The sequence below is a fragment of the Malaya genurostris genome, chromosome 1 (genome assembly GCF_030247185.1).
Source record: "Malaya genurostris strain Urasoe2022 chromosome 1, Malgen_1.1, whole genome shotgun sequence".
Taxonomy (NCBI): Eukaryota; Metazoa; Arthropoda; class Insecta; order Diptera; family Culicidae; genus Malaya; species Malaya genurostris.
The window spans coordinates 118,306,933-118,327,867 of record NC_080570.1 but is presented as its reverse complement, the minus strand read 5'-3'; the positions used below and the strand labels follow the sequence as shown (position 1 = coordinate 118,327,867).

Genomic DNA, 20,935 nt, shown 5'->3' with positions numbered 1-20,935 from the left:
AATTGGTATTAAATATACTCATGCGAACACGGTGTGTCATTCCCTAATTTCAATTCTGTCATCGCATCACTAGACAAACTACTTGTTTCGTTTGCAGGCAACCACCGACTGAAGTGGAAATTGTGACAGAGCATATATTTATAGATTCCAATTTGTGCGAAGATTTATACTGTGCAAAACGAAGCGATATTCTCTCATGTATGACGTAGCTCCTCCCTACACCGATCGATGCAGAACTGCTACAACAGATAACAGAACACAAGCTCGAACAAATTTTTTTTAATTTCTTTGTAAATTTTAAATTTTCTATACGTTGGAAACAAGAAGCTCACTACTGCCACCTACTCGACTGTTCGCCGCGATCTTCCAAAGCGGGCCACCACGTTCCGAAACGATAACAAAGTACTTTTGTCCGTTGTGGATATATTCCAATTACAAAAATTTGAAAACTTCTCACACGATTTGGAGATTTTTCTTGTTTTGTTTTTATTTTTAATAAAGACCTTTTAACTGGAATCATTCGGGGCCTTCACACGATTTACCTAAGTGTAAAAAACAACTTTATTTTCAAATAATTTCAATCAAACACTTGTCATTTTGAATCCTACGGATTTACCCGTAAATCTACGGATTTCTGTCTTTTCTACGGATCCACGGATGAATCTCCTAAGATCTGCGGAGTTTTCATTATTTATTCAGAAATCTTCATGTCTCGAATTATTTCTCTAGATATAATTTTCATTGATTTTTTTGCATCTCCGATTATAAAAATATTAACATCTCTGTTCATCGACGATCATTCATTTTTGCAACCCTACCTTTATCGCTTAGAGCTCCAAGCCGTTAATCCTCAGCTTACAATTCTCTAAAAACCCCAGAAAGCCGTGTGTCATATATCATTCGATTCAGTTCGTGGGGTCGTAAAATGTCTGCATGTGTGTTTTTTGCACTAGCTTTTCTCGGAGATGGCTGGACCGATTCTAACAAACGTAGATTCAATTGAAAGGTCTTATGGTCCCATACAAAATTTCTGAATATTATTTGGATCCGGCTCCCGGTTCCGGAATTATGGGGCAAAATGTACAAATAAAGTGAGAATATATGCACCAACTTTTCTCAAAGACGGCTAAGCCGATTTTCACCAACCAAGATGCAAATGAAAGGTTTTGCAGTTCCATACAAAATCCTGAATTTTGTTTTGATCTCACTTCCGGTTCCAGAGTTATGAGGTAAAATATGCAAAGAAATTAAAAAATGTGTACTAATTTTTCCTCAGAAATGGCGTGACCGATTTTTACAAACCTAGATTCAAATGAATGGTCTTTTAGTCCTTTACAAAACTTCTGATTTTTACTTGGATCCAACCTCCTGTTCCGGAATTATAGGGTGACTATTGTAAAATTCCAAGTTCAAATTACTTTCTCACTTTTCTCTTAGATGGTGTTACCGATTTTCACAATTTTAGATTCATGTGAATGATCTTATAATCCTATACAAAACTTTAGATTTTCATGTAAATCCGACTTCCGGTTCCGGAATTACAGGGTGACGAGTGAAAAAACTCCAATAGTTTGCTTTTATAGAACAATGTGTAAAGATGCGAGCTAATTTCTCAAAAGTAGAAAATAAATTCCTCTATTTCCCGGGTCTATCAAGTTGACAACCTCACAAACTAACATCGGATATACGGGTCCCCGGAATCCGGTTCGGCCAATACCGGAAATAGTGGTCAATAAAGTTAAAAACGGAACGAACTCACTTTTCTCCGAGATGGCGTTGCCGATTTTCTTCACAAATTTTCTCCGGATCTGACTTCCGGTTCCGGATGTATAGAAAATAGTGGTGAAAGCCACCGAAACGGAACTCACTCAATTTTCTCGGGGATGACTCTAATGGTCCAATACAAAGTTGCTGAATCTCGTTTGGAACCGACTCTCCACACGAACTGTTTTCAGTTATACTGGATTACCCGTCACTTATTCCAAACCGCCATTTATTTCGAAAGTGCAAAACATTTTGGAAATAATTTTTAATTTGGCTTAAAACCGTTTCGGCTTGTAGTTCATATTATCTGCTGGTTTAATGATACGATTCACTAACTTAAATGTATCAAAATGTAGTAGTAGTGTTTAAAATAAATCGTAAAAACTGTTTTCTAAACTTTTTCAATTTGTAGTATTTTATAGGAGCTAACGAATTGTATGAGAAAAGAACCCTTACACCACCAGGTGGATGAAAACAGGTTTTTTTTGTGTATGCTTAGCTACTGTCAAAGAGTAGTGTGAATTTTTTAAAAGAAGAAAAAGAAAACCACTAGCCTGCAAAAGTTCGATACGAATTGAAAGTAAATCCCATAATATTCTACAATCCTGTAACAAATTTACATAACAGTGAATTGTTATCCAATTGTTAGCATTGAGTTTCTAATTGTGATGAAGTATAAACAGAGAACAAAGAAAATAAACGAAACTAAAACACGAGTTCTGTGCAATTTCAAATGAAATTGCCAGAAAAAAAACACGGTAACTCACTCACCTGACTCTTCATCGGATCCGTGTTGAGCTGGCACATGTAACCGCCCCGGTCATCCTCGGTGACGGATTTGATGTGCAGATTCCAGGTGTTCTGATCGGCGTGGGACACCGAAACCCGCGGGTTGTGGGTGATGACATTCTCGTGGATCGCCTGGATGGCTTTGGTGTCCGCCTTAACCCAGCCGACCTGCTCGCAAGATGTTTGTTTTTCCGAAGGATGGATGGATGGATTGAGGATTGCGACATTGACCCACGGGTTGAATAACGAACATGAACGTCCGTATCGGAGATGGTCCATTTGTGGGATACACCGATTAGTCGGTTGATCGATTCAGCCCAAAATGTTTGTGGCAGATTGTCGCGGTGTTTGTTTTGCAGGTAAGCCACCGAGTTAACCATTTAGTTGGTTTTGATTAAGGCCGCCGATGGTAGAACCGTTGTTTGTAGAGTTGTTCGGTGGCATGGAGGAAGAGAGGAGAAAATAAACAATGTCAGTTCATTGCGGTTAGTAGTAGGCTTACAGACGATGGAGTTTCGAGGGACATGTTTAATCTGAATCTTACGAGAGACTATCGTCTTCTATGAATTCTACTCGAATTTATAGAATATTTATGAACCTAAGCTACAACATACCCAGACCTGGTTTAATCTTCAGTCAACAGTTATCTAAAGTAACTTGAAATTCAAAGTAGAAAGTCAAGCAATTTTGTATTTCAATCGATTGGAATTACAGCTACCATTTACAGAAAACGATACAGTTTTATTTTACTATGGGGTGCCTTTCCAAAATTCGCCCCGTCTCACAGTGGTCCAAAACTGGAAAAAGACGGTCAAAAGTCTGCACTGACTTTCTCTAATTTTTAAGAGCTAACGTGTCTTCGAAGAAGTTTTACAAGATTATATTACGCTTCTTTTGAAAGTGACACATTAATTTTTGTTAAGGGGGTAATACCAATTTGGAATAAAAATAATTTTTTTTTCACAAAAAAATTTTTGTTTTCTATCTCATATTTAAGAAAAACACATTTGAATACTTGATGAAGATATAAATAATGTAAAAAATTATTTTTTGAGATATATTTTAGAAACAGTTTTTTTTTTAATTTATCTACGTAGAATCTCTCTCTATTACCTAAGTATCTACTACAAAGTGCGCGTAAACACGTAAACAAACAAGCTCATGCTTCCACGCGCTACTTAAGCAACATGTAGTAATTTTTGTTTTGTTTACTTTTTGACAATTAATAATATTAGAAAAAGTCTAAGTGGAACTCGATGCAATTTTTTAGGCCTTTTCAAAGTTAGTTTTAAATATTGAAAATCCGAAAAAGTATCAAAAGTTCAACACATATTAAAAAATGTAAAAATGTTTTCCAAACAAAATATGAAAAAGTATTGTAAAAGTACAAACCTTCACAAAGAGATCTCATTTTCAAACGTGTAAATAAATTGAGTTATTGCAAAGCAACACGTTTTTTAAGACGATATGTTGATCGTGCGACGCTCACTTAGAGATGTGCGAAACAGCTCATACCGGTGAGCAGCTCCCGAACCGATCAGCTCACTGAGGGGAATCGATTCAATGTATCAGCTCATCAGCTCATTTAGATTGAAATGAAGGTTTGTTTTGAGCGCCGTTTTTCTTACTCCGTTTTTCTTTCATATGCATGATCGAACTAACTTGTCTGCGAATCATTATTATGTCACATTTGAGAATATCTGCAAAAGTGGCATCCCTGAATGTACCTTAGCCTACTGAGTGAGAGGTAAGATTTCTTATTTACACGCTTGAAAATAGTTACTCAAAAATGAGTAAGATCCCACTCATCTATAGAAAAAGTGGAACAACTCTAATTTAGAGTAACTTCTTAGTTACTCAAATTTGAGTTCTTCCACGGGAAACGATTTTTGGGTAAAATCTACTCATTTACTGAATAATGTTTTATTTGCCCATGTGCCAAAAATAGAGTAATTAGTTAAATTCTGAATAAAATTTTATTCCACATATACCAAATTTGCGTAAAATTGCTCTTTTTTTCAACTGTATTGTATTAAAATATTAAGTAATTGACACGCGATACATAAAATAATCATACTGTGTTTATTTATTATTCCGATTTCAAACTTCGAGATATCATATCAAGTGGCGATCGCTTGGAGTAGTGTGTCAATCGTAGCTTAACATGTCAGTACCAATCAGACACTTGTTCCTCATAAATGACACACTTGAGCATATTTGTTTCCATTTTGAAGCACAGTACGAATCCCTTCTGGACACAATGTCTGCGTCGATGGCACAACCAAGAGGACAGTCTAAAAATTGTGGTTTTTGCAGACACAACACCGTTTGTGTTAAACGACTCACTCTTGAAATACGCGATCTCACTAACAAAAAATAGAACCTGTTGCTACAACTGGTTATTACAACTTTTTGACTGATCTTGCGAATAGTAACATAAAAACGAGTTTTTGCGTTAAACTCAAATTTAGAGTAAGAGTTACTCATTATTATTTATGGTAACTACTCAATTTTTGACGTTTCCATGTATCATTTGAAAATGAGTACCTAGTACTCAAACTATAAGTAACTTTTTCTAAGCGTGTACAATGGCTCATTCGATCTGTCAAAGAAGGATAGATGCACATTTGGAAGAACGAACAAAAGCTCATCCACACATTTCTTCTCATTTATAACTCGCTCTTCAAGAGCCGAAGATCCGTTCAGCTCGTAGCTTGTTTCCACCTTACCAGCAGGGATGCCAGGTCATTTTTTCAAAAGTCTGGAATTATTTTCAAAAATCTGTTTTTTCCAAAATCAAGCCAAAAACCTGTCTGTGCAAAATCTGTCTGTGCACGTTTCCCCGTTTCCATAATAGCTGATCGGAATCATTTTGGTAAGTAAAAAGAAAGGTCTCACTATTTTCTGTAATTTTTGATGTTAAACTGTGATCAATTTTAAACATCTGTGATCGATTTCAGAATTTGTGTAAATCTGTGACCATTTTCAGAAATCTGTGAAAATCTGTGCAAAAGGTTGAAAATCTGTAAAACACAGATTAATCTCTGAACCTGGCATCCCTGTTTACCAGTGCGATGAACTGGTGAGCTGCGGTTCTTTTAAAAAGAGATGTGAGCTATCAGCTCACTTTAAAGATTCGATTCACTGGAATAGCTCAGGAGCGAATTGCCCATCTCCACACTCACTGCAAAAGTGAGTTACACAAATAGCAGACGCGTGACGCCCTCCGGTTTTTAACCATTCATGGTTTTAGCATGGCCATAGTGAAAATGAATCACACGAATAGTACTCAGGATATTCTCATTGGAAAATAAATTGGATTAGGAATATATTTTCCTAAGTATTGTAAAAGTTTGCTGCATTAAGTTGCATATTTCGCTTCGGTACAAGGTTTCCTAGGTAAAAATAGGTAAAGTGATGTATAACTTTTCCAGAAAAGAATAAACCTATGCATTATCTTCTACAGAATTATGGGATTTTATATTTTCTACAACTAGTCCAAACAAAGTAAGGATTAAACAAAACTTGAAACAAGTTATGATTTGGAAACTAGTTTTAAGGGGGTTGTCATAACTCAATAACTAAAACTAACTTTGAAAAGACCTAAAAAAAGTTCCATCGAGTACCACTTTGATTTTTTTTATATATATTTATAGCAAATAGTACTTTCAATGTATCTTTCATGTCTGAGGTTACACAACTCGCGATATTTGTGCGGGATCACAGTTGGTTTGCCGCATAACCAACCTTCGCCGAGTGACGACTTCAAAAGGGTGGTCAACAGATCACTTCCATTGAAGCTAGGAATCTTTCACTCCCCGAAGCTCAAACTAAATTCAATGGAAAATCATGGTCGAAAATCGATCTCTTCTTCTTGTGTATTAAATTTAAATTTTACCTCCAAACCTAACTTTTGGAATTCAACTTCTGAGAATTTTTGAATTCAGATTCAGAATTTGAAACCTGCATGCTGGAACAAAATTCGAGGCTTGAATTTTGGAACCAAATTTTGGCCATGAAATCAGTTCTTTGATTCAGGTTTGGAACTTCAACTTCAGAATTGTGTTCTAAAACTAAATTTGGAAAATGAGTTCAGTTCCAGAAATCTAAAAGACGAGTGAGTAATGTAGGAGACATAACTGGATGACGTGAATACGAATAAAACTGACATGTATTTGCACACTTCGGAAATTTTTTCCTTAGTCTGAGCGAATTTTATACCGAATGGATGGTTTTTTTGATTGCAGTTTTACGCGGCTTTTATGCGCGGATTTCCGAAAATATACGGATTTTTTACGCAGATTTCCGAAGTTACGCGGTTTTCTTGTTTTGTTTTGGAAATGCATTAAACCTCGAGATCCGGTGTTCTGGTGAAATTTTTTTTAAGTCAACTATCTAACACTTTTTTTTAGATTGCATCCAGATCTCGACGTTTCATGCATTTCTAAGACAGTTGACATCAAAAAAACATTTTCGATTTCGGAAATCTCAATTTTTTTTAAGTCCCGAAGTCGATCTTTCCAAAAAAAAAAAATTTTTTTTTACATTACACCAGATTTAGACGTTTCATCAATTTCTTAGGAATTTAGCATAACAAAAATTGGCTTCAAAAAAAATTCTTCAGTTTTACGTTTTTTTCTATGTGGATTTCCAAAGTTACGCGGTTTTTTAAGCGGTACATATCCCCCGTGTAAAAGGAGACCTCAGTGTATAGCATCCACATCACTCGCTTATGAACCAAATGAACAGTACACAATTCCACCATAGGCGAGAAAATCTATTATAATTGCATTTTGGTAATAAATTGAATGACCAAATTGACCGTTTTGAACAACATGCACAAATATGGATCCCTTAAAAATACTCATTGTTTAATAACCATCCATAACTAGCGTCTGTTTTACTAGCGAACAAAACGTATCACTGAAAATATTTTTTTGTGTCGATTTTACACGATACGCTTTGTGCGATGATTCGTTCTATTCAGGCGGTTGAAACGCACCATGTTTTGGCACCAAATTTCACCATAATGCTTGTTCATACCAAACCTTTTAGAAAACTTCAAACTGTTATTTTTAGGTATCTTAACCACATGTAGTTGTTCCTAAAACAAGAAGCATTATCTTGTGCATACCGTCTTAAGGTTAAGGTGCTGGTGTCTACTGCCGTGGAATGAGGCTAGAGCAGTCAGAGCAGTAGAGCAGTTGCATATTTCGCTTCGGTACAAGGTTTCCTAGGTAAAAATAGGTAAAGTGATGTATAACTTTTCCAGAAAAGAATAAACCTATGCATTATCTTCTACAGAATTATGGGATTTTATATTTTCTACAACTAGTCCAAACAAAGTAAGGATTAAACAAAACTTGAAACAAGTTATGATTTGGAAACTAGTTTTAAGGGGGTTGTCATAACTCAATAACTAAAACTAACTTTGAAAAGACCTAAAAAAAGTTCCATCGAGTACCACTTTGATTTTTTTTATATATATTTATAGCAAATAGTACTTTCAATGTATCTTTCATGTCTGAGGTTACACAACTCGCGATATTTGTGCGGGATCACAGTTGGTTTGCCGCATAACCAACCTTCGCCGAGTGACGACTTCAAAAGGGTGGTCAACAGATCACTTCCATTGAAGCTAGGAATCTTTCACTCCCCGAAGCTCAAACTAAATTCAATGGAAAATCATGGTCGAAAATCGATCTCTTCTTCTTGTGTATTAAATTTAAATTTTACCTCCAAACCTAACTTTTGGAATTCAACTTCTGAGAATTTTTGAATTCAGATTCAGAATTTGAAACCTGCATGCTGGAACAAAATTCGAGGCTTGAATTTTGGAACCAAATTTTGGCCATGAAATCAGTTCTTTGATTCAGGTTTGGAACTTCAACTTCAGAATTGTGTTCTAAAACTAAATTTGGAAAATGAGTTCAGTTCCAGAAATCTAAAAGACGAGTGAGTAATGTCGGAGACATAACTGGATGACGTGAATACGAATAAAACTGACATGTATTTGCACACTTCGGAAATTTTTTCCTTAGTCTGAGCGAATTTTATACCGAATGGATGGTTTTTTTGATTGCAGTTTTACGCGGCTTTTATGCGCGGATTTCCGAAAATATACGGATTTTTTACGCAGATTTCCGAAGTTACGCGGTTTTCTTGTTTTGTTTTGGAAATGCATTAAACCTCGAGATCCGGTGTTCTGGTGAAATTTTTTTTAAGTCAACTATCTAACACTTTTTTTTAGATTGCATCCAGATCTCGACGTTTCATGCATTTCTAAGACAGTTGACATCAAAAAAACATTTTCGATTTCGGAAATCTCAATTTTTTTTAAGTCCCGAAGTCGATCTTTCCAAAAAAAAAAAATTTTGTTTTACATTACACCAGATTTGGACGTTTCATCAATTTCTTAGAAATTTAGCATAACAAAAATTGGCTTCAAAAAAAATTCTTCAGTTTTACGTTTTTTTCTATGTGGATTTCCAAAGTTACGCGGTTTTTTAAGCGGTACATATCCCCCGTGTAAAAGGAGACCTCAGTGCATAGCATCCACATCACTCGCTTATGAACCAAATGAACAGTACACAATTCCACCATAGGCGAGAAAATCTATTATAATTGCATTTTGGTAATAAATTGAATGACCAAATTGACCGTTTTGAACAACATGCACAAATATGGATCCCTTAAAAATACTCATTGTTTAATAACCATCCATAACTAGCGTCTGTTTTACTAGCGAACAAAACGTATCACTGAAAATATTTTTTTGTGTCGATTTTACACGATACGCTTTGTGCGATGATTCGTTCTATTCAGGCGGTTGAAACGCACCATGTTTTGGCACCAAATTTCACCATAATGCTTGTTCATACCAAACCTTTTAGAAAACTTCAAACTGTTATTTTTAGGTATCTTAACCACATGTAGTTGTTCCTAAAACAAGAAGCATTATCTTGTGCATACCGTCTTAAGGTTAAGGTGCTGGTGTCTACTGCCGTGGAATGAGGCTAGAGCAGTCTTGTTTACTTGGTAGATACTGTACTGTGTTCCAAGCAGAAATCTACGCGGTTCTGAGCGGAATACAATCGGCACTTCACCACATAATCTGTGGTAAACGAATGTATTTTTGTTCCGACAGTCAGGCAGCTTTAAAGGCACTCAGTTCAAATGATTCACGGTCAAATCTATTGATCGCATATCAAACTCAAATCGAAGACCTTAGCATTTCAAATGCTGCTCACTTCTTATGGGTACTTGGCCATTCTGGTATTACTGGAAATGAATGGGCTGATGAGTTGGTTAGAGCTGGTGCAACGAATGATTTCGTTGGTCCGGTACCAGCTTTACCACTTTCAACTAGTTGGATGAAGCACAAGATTCGTTCTTGGGCTGCATCTAAACATGTCAGCAACTGGCGCAGCTGGCAAAGATTTGAATCTGAAAATGTCAAAGTGTCTACTGCATTTCTCCAAGCATCATTGCAGTATTCTGGTCAGAGCTCTGACTGAACATTGCAAACTCAATTATCACATGGCTACTATTCAGCGAGTTGAGTATTATTCGTATGATTTGTGTGAATGCGATTACGGTACTTCATATGATCAGATATGTAACTGTCCCGCATTGACGCAACTACGTATCCGGGTTTTTGGGTCTCCATACATGGTTGAATCTGTGTATGGGAAGCTAAAATTAAAGGATATTCTATCGTTTCTCACCCAATGTGGTAAGGAGCTATAGTCGAAACGGTTCATCGTTCTTCCTGGAGTGAATGAATCCTTTCTGTATTGACCTTGAATAGGTTTTAGCGGATTGTTTGGCATTCTTTATGCGGCCCCGAATTTTCTTCTGCTCATATATACTGCGAATCGTTCTGCATTCTTTCGGGAATGCAAAATGGTGTCGCTTTTGTAAAATCTCTAAATCCTCTCGGTGGTTGGAGGTTTTATTAACTGTGCATTTTGGCACCTGCAGATCGTTCAGCATCCTTTTGGGAATTCAGCACAATTGATTTCTTTATGTTTTGTGCTGTTTTCCCATCTCACCCACTTCACAATTCCCTTCCTTGTTCCTTTTATCCTTCCCTTCCCATCAGGAAATTGATGAGAAGCTGCGGCATGGCACAAAGTTCAAAATAACTAGGGGAACGTTCCACTTGAGCCAATTAGTTCTGATTCCTGAGCCCTATTGATATTTCACAGAAATATGAGCATAACTGCATAACACAAGTATTGTCTGAAGATGATAATCATTTGCAAACTAAAGAACATGAAAGCTCCAAAAAATTTTCATTATTGTAATGAAAAATTTTCCCGATGTTACCTTGAGACTTTGCCATCAATTTGTCAAGTATGTTAAATACTCACATACTTAGCAGTCTGTTCTTGATTGGAGGAGATCAGACAGAAAAGTAGCCTTGCTGACATCGCGACGGACAGATAACAAATCGAAGCCAATCAGTTTGCATCTGGCATGGTAACTTGGAAGGTTCCAAGGGTTTTTCCAAGGAAGCCGACGCAGAGCAAACCGAACCAATTTCCGTTGAATTGCTTCAATGCGTTGGATATCGTTTTGGTAGTACGGTGACCAGACAACCGAGGCGTATTCGAGCGTAGAGCGAACTAAGGCACAATATAATGCTTTCAAGCAATGTACATCATCGAATTCTTTAGTAACGCGGAAAATGAATCCTAGCAACTTGGAGGCTTTGGAGATAGTAAACTCAATGTGTTCCTTGAAATTCAACGACAGACGATGTACGTTCCAGAACAATTTGTAAAATATTATAGTCGAAACTGACTGCAGACTGTTTGCGACTAAAAGAGATGACGGAGCATTTAGAGGCGTTCAAAACCATTCTGTTGATATTACACCAGTTAGTCAAATTATTCAACTGCTCTTGTAGGAACTCTGCGTCAGCTGTGGATTTGATGACATGAAATAATTTGAAGTCATCGGCGAACGTTAGTTTCATGCACTTGAACGAAAAATTTAGATCGTTGAGATAAAGTAAAAATATAAACGGTACAAGGTGACTTCCTTGAGGAAGATCCTTGGGTTTTGGCCCAATTTCCAATGGAATGTTCAATATAAAACCTGTACGTATGGGAAACCAAGTTGTTTCAACAGTTTGACTGAAGATTTCGCTCAAACACAAAATTGGGTATTATCTCCTACTTTTCACTTGTTAAAAAATCATGATGCTAACAACTAAAAAATCATGATGCTAACGCGATTTCGCACTAAGGGCATATTCAGGAGTGTTCTAGTTCTAAATGCATAATTTATGTCAGTTTTAAAATTTAAATCTAGAAATTATAACAAAATAAACTGGCAGCCCCAGCAGCGTTTTATCTGTGTTTCAAATATAGAAAAAATAGAACGGCAATGTATACCAGTTTTAAATTTGACAGTAGAACTGGTCAAATAAATAAAACTGGAACGGTTTGCTGAAGATACGTTTGTTTCAGTTTCATTTACATTATAGACCACCCATATGAATCTTGCAGCTGCTGAATTTGCTCTAAAATTCTCTGAAACCAAATTCCTGATTGTTCCGGTCACTTGCCACTCTGTCAATGAATTGAGTAATAAATGTATACATTACCATATCATCAATTCACTATGATCATGAACCACGTTGTAGTTCAATGATTTATTTCCAAAATTGAGCCACGCTGAATGAAAAGATTGCAAACATCAACTGCAGTGCTTAACTACAAACATTGCCCTATGATCCGAAACGGGAAACGGGAAAAATATTTTCACTATTAAATATTAGTTTTTTTGTAGTTGGCGTCTTCACAAAAGTTGTTTGTAATCAAATGGCGCTCCTTTTTATGAAAAAAAAGTTACTAGGGTGATCCTTACATAGATTGAAATCTGAAATCTAACATTCTGACCTCTCTAGCTTTTCATTTGACCGAGTTACATCAATTTTCCCGAGTAAAAGTAGGGTGGCTCCTGAAAAATCACTTTGTTTGTTCTAACTTTTTTTTATGAAACGTGCTATGGAAAAGTTATCTTCAGAAGAGTTGTTGCACTAATTATTGCGCACAATTTTGCGGAACCAAGCTTTTTAATATCAGCTACCAGTAAAAAGTAATTAAAATCGAGGAATCAACTATTTTTTTCTCATAAAAGCTTATTTCGGTCTTTGTGTGTGCATTTTGAATTGGTACCCTTACATAGAAAACATTGACGTAGACGCCTTTTAGCAAAATTTTTCATCTCTTTGGAAATGTTTTAACAATTTAAGAAGATTCGAATTTATTTATTTATTTATTTATTTGGAGCAGGGAAAAGCCCGGTGGGGATGAAGTTTATCAATCTCTCTCTCCAACGGGCATAAAACCTCCTCATCATTTGTATCAACAGATTACAGAAGATCGAACAGATACATTTAGGCCTAACACTACAATTAAAACTAACAGTTAAAACTAAATTTATAACACTATAAATAGTTGATGACACCAAGCATAGCAGTATTAGTATTCTTACTTAGAAGGTGAGAGAGAGGAGAAAAGTGGTTAGGTAAATTGAAAACAAGGGCTGGCGGATGGGGGTGCTAAACGAGCGAAAAAAGTTATCAAACAGATGGTGGAAGACAGAAAAAAACGACGAGGTTAGAATCGACATGTAGATCTAATTAGTGATAAAAATGGGTGGTGGAAGACAGAAATAAGAGGAAATAACGACCAGGTTAATTTAGGCGAGTGAATCTAGTTAGTTTCAAATGAAGATGATGGAGAGCCGGAATGGGGGTTGAATGAAAATAAAACATTAACGGTTCCAGACAAATCCTAATCTGACAGGAGACAATCATCTTATCTTATCTTGTCCTATCACTAACCTAATCAATAACTTCAACGCTAACGTTAGTCATGTATGTTTAAACGATATTCGAATAGTAAAACTAATAAAGTTAGCAGGAAAAGAACCCAATAGATAGGTTTTTGACAGTATTTCGAGGTAAATGAAGATCGAACTCGTTAGAACAACTGTTGAATAAGCGACACATACTGGAGACTGGTTCATTGAAACCGTAGTTAGTTCTAGCGCGAGGAACTCGGAGAAAAGGATTGAATCGCAAATTACGACGATGGATGTCAAAATTCAGCAGTTGTAGGAGATCTGCGCAATCAATCCGGGATTGGATTAAGTCCGCAACGAAAACAGCTTTGATGGTATCCCGGCGAACAGATAAAAAATCGAGATTTATAAGTCTACATCGATTTCTTAGCTTGGAAGATTTGATGCATCTCTCCATGGCAGACGGCGCAAATTGAAACGAACAAATTTCCGCTGAACAGCTTCAATTCGCAGCTTATCAGTTTGATGTGCCCAAACAACGACAGCGTACTCAAGGGTCGAGCGAACTAATGCGCTGTATAACGATTTCAAACAATATATGTTGTCAAAATTTTTTGCAATGCGAAAAATGAGTCCCAACATCTTAGATGCTTTTGAGATTGTATATTCTACATGATCTTTGAAATTAAGTTTAGAATCCAGTAACACTCATAAATCCTTGATTGTTGACTCCCGTTTTAGGATGGTTTGCGAAATAGTATAATCATACGTGATCGTTGTTCTTTTGCGAGAGAAAGAAATGATGGAACATTTTAATGCATTTAGCACCATCCTGTTAACGTTGCACCAATTCAGAAATACATTTAATTGAGACTGCAAGAAACCGGTGTCATCAGGATTCGTGATGAGATGAAATAGCTTAAAATTATCGGCAAAAGATAGCTTCATGCACTTCAACGAAAAACTCAAATCGTTGAGATATATAAGAAATATGAACGGCCCCAGATGGCTTCCTCGGGGGACTCCGGAGCTTGCGATGAATGATGAAATGACACAGTCACCTATTTTCACTGACATACTGCGACCCGTCAGGTATGATTCAAGCCATCTAAGGAATGATCTGCTGAATCCTAGCCTATCGAGCTTGGCAACTACTATCTGGTGATTAATCTTGTCGAAAGCTGCGGAGAAATCCGTCTAAATACCGTCTACTTGATGTTGTGCTTGCAATGAACGAATGATATAAGACGTATATGAAACGAGATTTGTGGACGTAGATCGTTTTGGCATAAACCCATGTTAAGTATCACATATATAATTGGAGCAGTTGTGAACTATAAAATCCAGTACTATTATTTCGAATAGTTTTGATACGGCACATAAAGCGGCAATTCCTCGATAGTTAGAAATGTGGGATTTGTCGCCTTTCTTGTAAACAGGAAAAACATAAGAAATCTTCCATGACTCTGGAAAAACTCCGCGTTGAAGAGAGATATTAACCAGCATCGTCAGTGGTACAAGAAGGCTTCTAGAGCATTTTTTTTAACACTAGTGACGGTATACCATCAGGACCTGCACTTGAAGATTGGTTCAGCTTTAAACACGCTTTGTTAACAGCAGCAGTCGTAATCCTAGGGTGTGGACCAATTGATGAACGGAGTGGAACGTTACTGGAAGCCCTTAAAATTTGTTGTGTAGTTAAAGTTTCATCGGAAAAAAACACTACTAAATTGAATACGGAATAAATTGCTAATACCAGCAGAGGTCGATGCATTCAATTCACCAAAGGACATAAGAGTTGGTAATCCAGATTCCTTTCTCTGGTCGTTGACATGATTCCAGAAACGTTTAGGATTAGTTTTAAGATTGTTCTGGATGCTGCGTTGATAATCATAATAGAGCGCATTATTTAGCCGTTTATATCGATTATTCACGAATACGTAATGTGATCTTAATTGAAGTGACGGATACTTAGTAAGTTTTTTCAAGATTGATCTTTTTACACGTTTAAATCATTTCAGAAGCGGATTCGACCAAGGAGGATGAGCTGGCTGACGACAAGTTTTCTTTGGAACAAACTGGTCGATTGAGTACAAAACAATGTTTGTCCAAACCGAAGCAGCGGTGTTGCAATCGTTGTCAGATAGTAGCAAGCTCCAATCTAATGATGATAAAAATCTGTTCATTGCCTCGAAGCTTCCATTTTTATAATCGTAGAATATTGAATCCGAATTACGCTTAAAAATTAGCGGTGATCACTGAAATATAGTCAGGTCATCAAACGACAGACAAAATCTGCATCGGTTTTTCGAAAATCATGTCATACATAAATTCTTAGCAACGTGTTGCTGCTTAGTATTAGTTGTCCTTGGCAACTAGCGTGGCCATCTGCGTAAATGATGGTTATTTGACAGCGCTTGTGCTCTCTAATCGATATTCGATACCGGCTAATATTACACAGAGAGAAAACAGGTTTGACTCCTTTTTTCGAACCACAGTCTGAGAATGGAACGTTCGTTCCAGTGCAGTGCTCTTACTCACCCGATAACCACCCAAGTGCCGTACGTGACAGGTGAAGGTCGCATCCCGTCCGATGGCCACCGAGATGTTGATAATTGGTTCGGCAAAATCCGGTTGGAACGCTGACACATCTGAAAAATGAATTAGACAGCAAGAAGGGATGCGGGTTAGTTTGGAAAATAAAATCTTGAAAATGTAGAAAATGTATTGATTGACAGCATTGCAAACAAATCTGCCATAAAATTGACAGACAAATTGTAAACCTATGCAAATAATTACTCACACTCTCATTCACACACACAAACACGAACACATATGCACAGCTGCAAGCTAAGCCACCACCATCAGCACGTCACATTCTATTAGAAAAGTTCGGCTTTGCCCCAAACTTGGCACAGCAGCACCAGTCGGAAGGAGGCTCCACCAAGATAAAGAAAATGTCTCGGTCGAAGAAAAACTTTCCCATTTTGCATCCCCGTTTGCCAACACCGACAGCGGAAGCAGCTTAACATAACACGCGTTAGTTGCTGCCATGCTGTAAAGGATGCAATAAATCATGTGCAACTTCTGCTGCTGCTGCTGCTCACACTGCCTGCCTTGTGTCCCTTGACCCTTTTTCCCATTCCCGGTTGGCTGCACTTTTATGCAATAATGGCAGCAGTGGCAACCATCAACGTTGGCCTTGCCTCCGGTTGCTTGCCGCTGTGTGAAGTTGAAAAGGCATCAGACAGCCAACACACGCTTGTTGGCACTTTTACACGGTGTGCCGCTCTGCAAGAAGGCTAAACTGATTCCTCTATCAGCTTCGGGAGCCCCTCCTGTTCCTGTACCTGTTCCTGTTCCCGAACCCGTACCACCGAAATAGCACTTTTCTTTGTACTTTCGTACCGCGACGGATTCGAATAGGTGGCATCAAGGAAGGCATCATTCACACACGGTGCCAACGAGGCCATACTGGCTGAGGATGAATTACGCCCGTTTTGCAGTGATAATCCGGCTAGTGATTCAATTGTTCGGTTCGGTTTTTTTTCTCTCCCGCTTCTCTATGGCACTTTACCGTTTCTGTGGTTTAGTCGGAGTCGGAGCCAAATCCGTAAGTGCAAGGTGTTCAAAGCGGATGCTAAATGAGAAATTTGGCAGTTGAGATACTTGTTTTATGTGGACGGAAATATTTTTCTACTTAGAATTCATTAATTCGACAGACTACTGTGGGCTGGACATGTAGCAAGAATGTTAAGAAAAAATAACGGGGAGAATGGTTGTGTAGAGAACCTGGAAGAGATCGTCGGAGACGAGATGTCCGTCATTGAAGTAAGCATTCACAAACATTCTCAACAAACTTACAACTTGGAATCGCAAAAAAAAACAGAAAATATATTAACCATGTTTACATTTCCCGATCACGGACGGCGATTTTGCAGTAGTCCTTCTGTTCAACTGATGACTACGAAAATTCTTGCATGGATGGAAATTGCACATAAAAGAAGTGAAACTCACTGAATGTTTATTATACGATTGTGCGAATTGTTTTATCATTCAACAGTCGGTATCCTCAATTATTTATAGTATTGAAAGAAGTTTCATTCAAAATGTGGTTAGCGTTTTCTAGCAGTGTGTGGATCTGTCGTGTGTACTTTTATCAGTGTAAAAATTCTACACAGTACACACTAAGGTCTGATTATGTGGTTCAGCAAATTTTTTTGACGAAACTTTCTCGATTTTTTCCTGTAACACGGCTCATTAGGCGGCGCACACCTCCTTCGTCCATCGTTTTGGCTATCTTATTCCACCAGGTCGTCAACTGATTGATGTCTTTGACAACCTTTTGCTTTGCCTTGAGTCTCCTCTTCATGATTGACCAGTATTTCTCGATATGGCGGAACTGGGGGCAGTTGGGTGGGTTAAGGTTTTTCGGAACAAACTGGACCCCCTTCTCTGCATACCATTCTTGAACGACTTTGCTGTAATGACAGCTTGCCAAATCTGGCCAAAACATTACGGCATGGTCGTGGGATCGAATGAACGGTAAAATTCGTTTTTGGAGACACTCTTTTTGGTATAGTTCCGATCTCATTGTCTTATTTGTAGAGAAAACATTCGTTTTTTGCCACAGCTGCAAATGCCCTGACAAATCATAAATTTTCTTGCAAATTTGTCGGCAAAAACAAATTCAAACTTGGCTGGAACATCGCCCCGAGCCGTTGCCAAGTAAAATTTTTGACCTGGGATTTGCCCGAAGTCAGCCTTGACATAGGTTTCATCGTCCATGAGAAGACACCCGTCGAACTTGGTCAGCACCTGGTCATATAGTTTCCGAGCACGAATTTTGACCACACTATTCTGTTTTATGGTACGATTTGGCTGTTTGCTAGCTCGATACGACTTGATTCCTTCCCGGAGTCGAGTTCTCCTCACGGTACTATGGGCAGCACCGAATTTTCTGGCCAAATCACGGTCCGACAGATTAGGATTCCTCTTAATCGTCTTCAAAATCTTACCACGCAATTTCCGGTCGTCAATTCGACTCCGACGATCGGCTTGAGGCTTCCGAATCGTCGTCAATGTTTTCTTATACCGTTTGATAACGCGCCATACGGTATTTCTGGGCAATTTCAGCTGTTTAGCTAGCCTAGATGCAGACCACAATGGATTTTCCGAATAACTGTGCACATTTTTTCCCTTCTTTTGACTACCATGTTGATTGCTTACAAAGTACAGTCGATTTGCGCAATGTCAAAAATCATAAGTGAAACTGACAAAATTCCCGACACGTGGGCGCCAAGAATTTCCAAATCCGTTCACCAGGAGCGCCACAATATGAGCAAAAGTTTGTTCCATTCTAAATGAAGCAAGCTTTAACTGATATAAAATTTATTTTACAAAAATTTGGCAAATTTTACCGAAAGATCAGTTTCACGCAAATTTTCATTACAGAATGTCATACAGTAAAGTTGTCTTCAGATAACCGATAACTTTTATAAATACTGATTGTCGTGAAAACTAACTGTCAAACAGTTATTAAAAATTTATAATTTATTAAATATAGTGCAATAAAACCGTAGTCTCGACTGGTTCGCATTTTCTTCACTCACTTCTGTGAAAAATATTCTAATCCGAATCGTAAATTGAACATTTGTGTTGCTTTCTTAAATCCGAAAATCCATTCAAAAGATGACCGAGCCATTCGTTAGTGCCATTTGGGTTACAGCAAAGACATCATATTAACAAGATATCCAGCTCTTACATTTCCCGAACAAATCATTGGCAACATCCTTTTTTGCGAGCATGTCGCCCCCAGACGAGCCCGCATCGAATCTTATACATAGAAGTAGGGGAGAAAAATGTCAAATTCGTGCGCGCCAAAATAGCAGGGTTGCGCACCCATACAATTGACATGATATGTTGAATGTGATGCCGTGCGATGGCGTTGCTGAACTGAAGATTGACTTCGCTCCAAGCTGACAGGGTCTGGTTACAGTTTTTCGGTAGTTGTTCCATAACTAAACGTTCAGCTGTGTAAAAACTTGCCGAAATTCAGCAAAAAAAAATTAAGTGTGTAAGTATATTCATTAAACTGTCCATGACTTTTTGAACTGCCACACCAGCAAGTGACAGCTTCTCTAAAAACGTGCTTAATCCACCTAGCAGTGTGATGATACTTTTTTTTATCAATCCGCATGTGTTTTTTGCGTGAATATTTATCGATGTTTTTAGTTTTCATGAAATTATTTTAATGATCGTCGTTTTAAACGACAGTTTGAAATTTCAATCACTTTGACCTTATAATTTTGACGAATTAAGACGAATCGAAGATAGAATTTATATGAAACCTTTATGGTACTTCCAGACACGGTATTTAGTATGTCATATTTTTGAATTCAACTTTGAAGATTCTTTGGTATGGTCATCTTCTATGACGGTTTGAATTTTGAGAACTCATCATCCCCTAATTTCAAAAGTGAAAGTCGGAATCGTATAAAACTCACTTATTTTGTATGGAACCATAAGTTTATTTTAATTTAATTTTTTTTTTCTTAAATTCATTGTTGCCTTCTTTTAGCTTTCGGAAATCGGTGAAGCCGAGATCAGTTAAATTTGCCTAATGGATTGTAAAGACTGTCCCAGAAAGTATGGACACACTTTGATTTCGCTGTAAATGATTCACAAGTGTTAGATATTCAAATTTTATTCGATATACTGATAATATTAGACTACAACAACAAAATATTATTCTCAACATTTGCTACTTAGCCATTGTAGACTAGCTGGCGCACCTTCTTGCGAACGTTCCCCATTCAATTCCGAACAGACTTATTGGCGACAAGTTTTGACACTTTTTTCCAATCTTTTTCGAACTGTTGAATGGTTTCGGCTGCCGAGACATGTTTCCTAAGATGTGCCTTCGTTAATGCCGAAAATTCCTCAATTGATCCAAGTTGTGGGCAATTTGGTAGATTCATGTCTTTTGGGACGAAAGTGACATTTTTGGTAGTATACCATTCTACCGTTGATTTCGAGTAGTGGCAAGAAGCAAGATCTGGCCAGAAGACAACAGGATCCTTGTGGCTTCGAATCATGGGTAGAAGTCGTTTTTGTAGACATTCCTTGATGTTATTTCGCTGTTCATTGAAGCAGTGGTGATGAAGGGTTTCGAAATCTTACCGCAGCTACAAATTGCTTGCCAGACCATAGCTTTCTTATCAAATTTTTCGACTTCAATCGATATCTCGGACTGGTTTAACACTTGCCCTTCTCGCACCATATAATATTATGGTCCCGGCAAGGATTTGTAATCGAGTTTCACGTAGGTTTCGTCGTCCATGATTATGCAGTTCAAATTTCCAGCAAGAATCGTATTGTACAGCTTTCGAACCCTCGGCCTGATCGATGCTTCTTGTTTTGGACTACGTTTTGTCGGTTTCTGATGCTTATAGGTTCGAAGATTCAAACGTTCTTTAGAACGAAGAACATTTGACTTCAAAGTGCCCACTTTTTTGGCCACATCCCGAACTGAAACCTCCTTGTTTTGCTCGAACGCCTT

General features: G+C 37.6%; 1 protein-coding gene across 2 annotated transcripts in view; it reads right to left on the bottom strand.

Annotated features, from left to right (window-relative positions):
- The window catches only part of LOC131425582 (lachesin), a 350,776-nt gene that overhangs the window by 136,084 nt on the left and 193,757 nt on the right, over window positions 1–20,935 (bottom strand). For both annotated transcript variants that reach the window (XM_058587581.1, XM_058587582.1), the window contains exons 3-4: window positions 15,916–16,025; window positions 2,536–2,721 (exon numbers count right to left, since the gene is read on the bottom strand). In XM_058587581.1, the coding sequence (XP_058443564.1) occupies window positions 2,536–2,721; window positions 15,916–16,025 (296 nt within the window). The remainder of the gene's footprint in view (window positions 1–2,535; window positions 2,722–15,915; window positions 16,026–20,935) is intronic.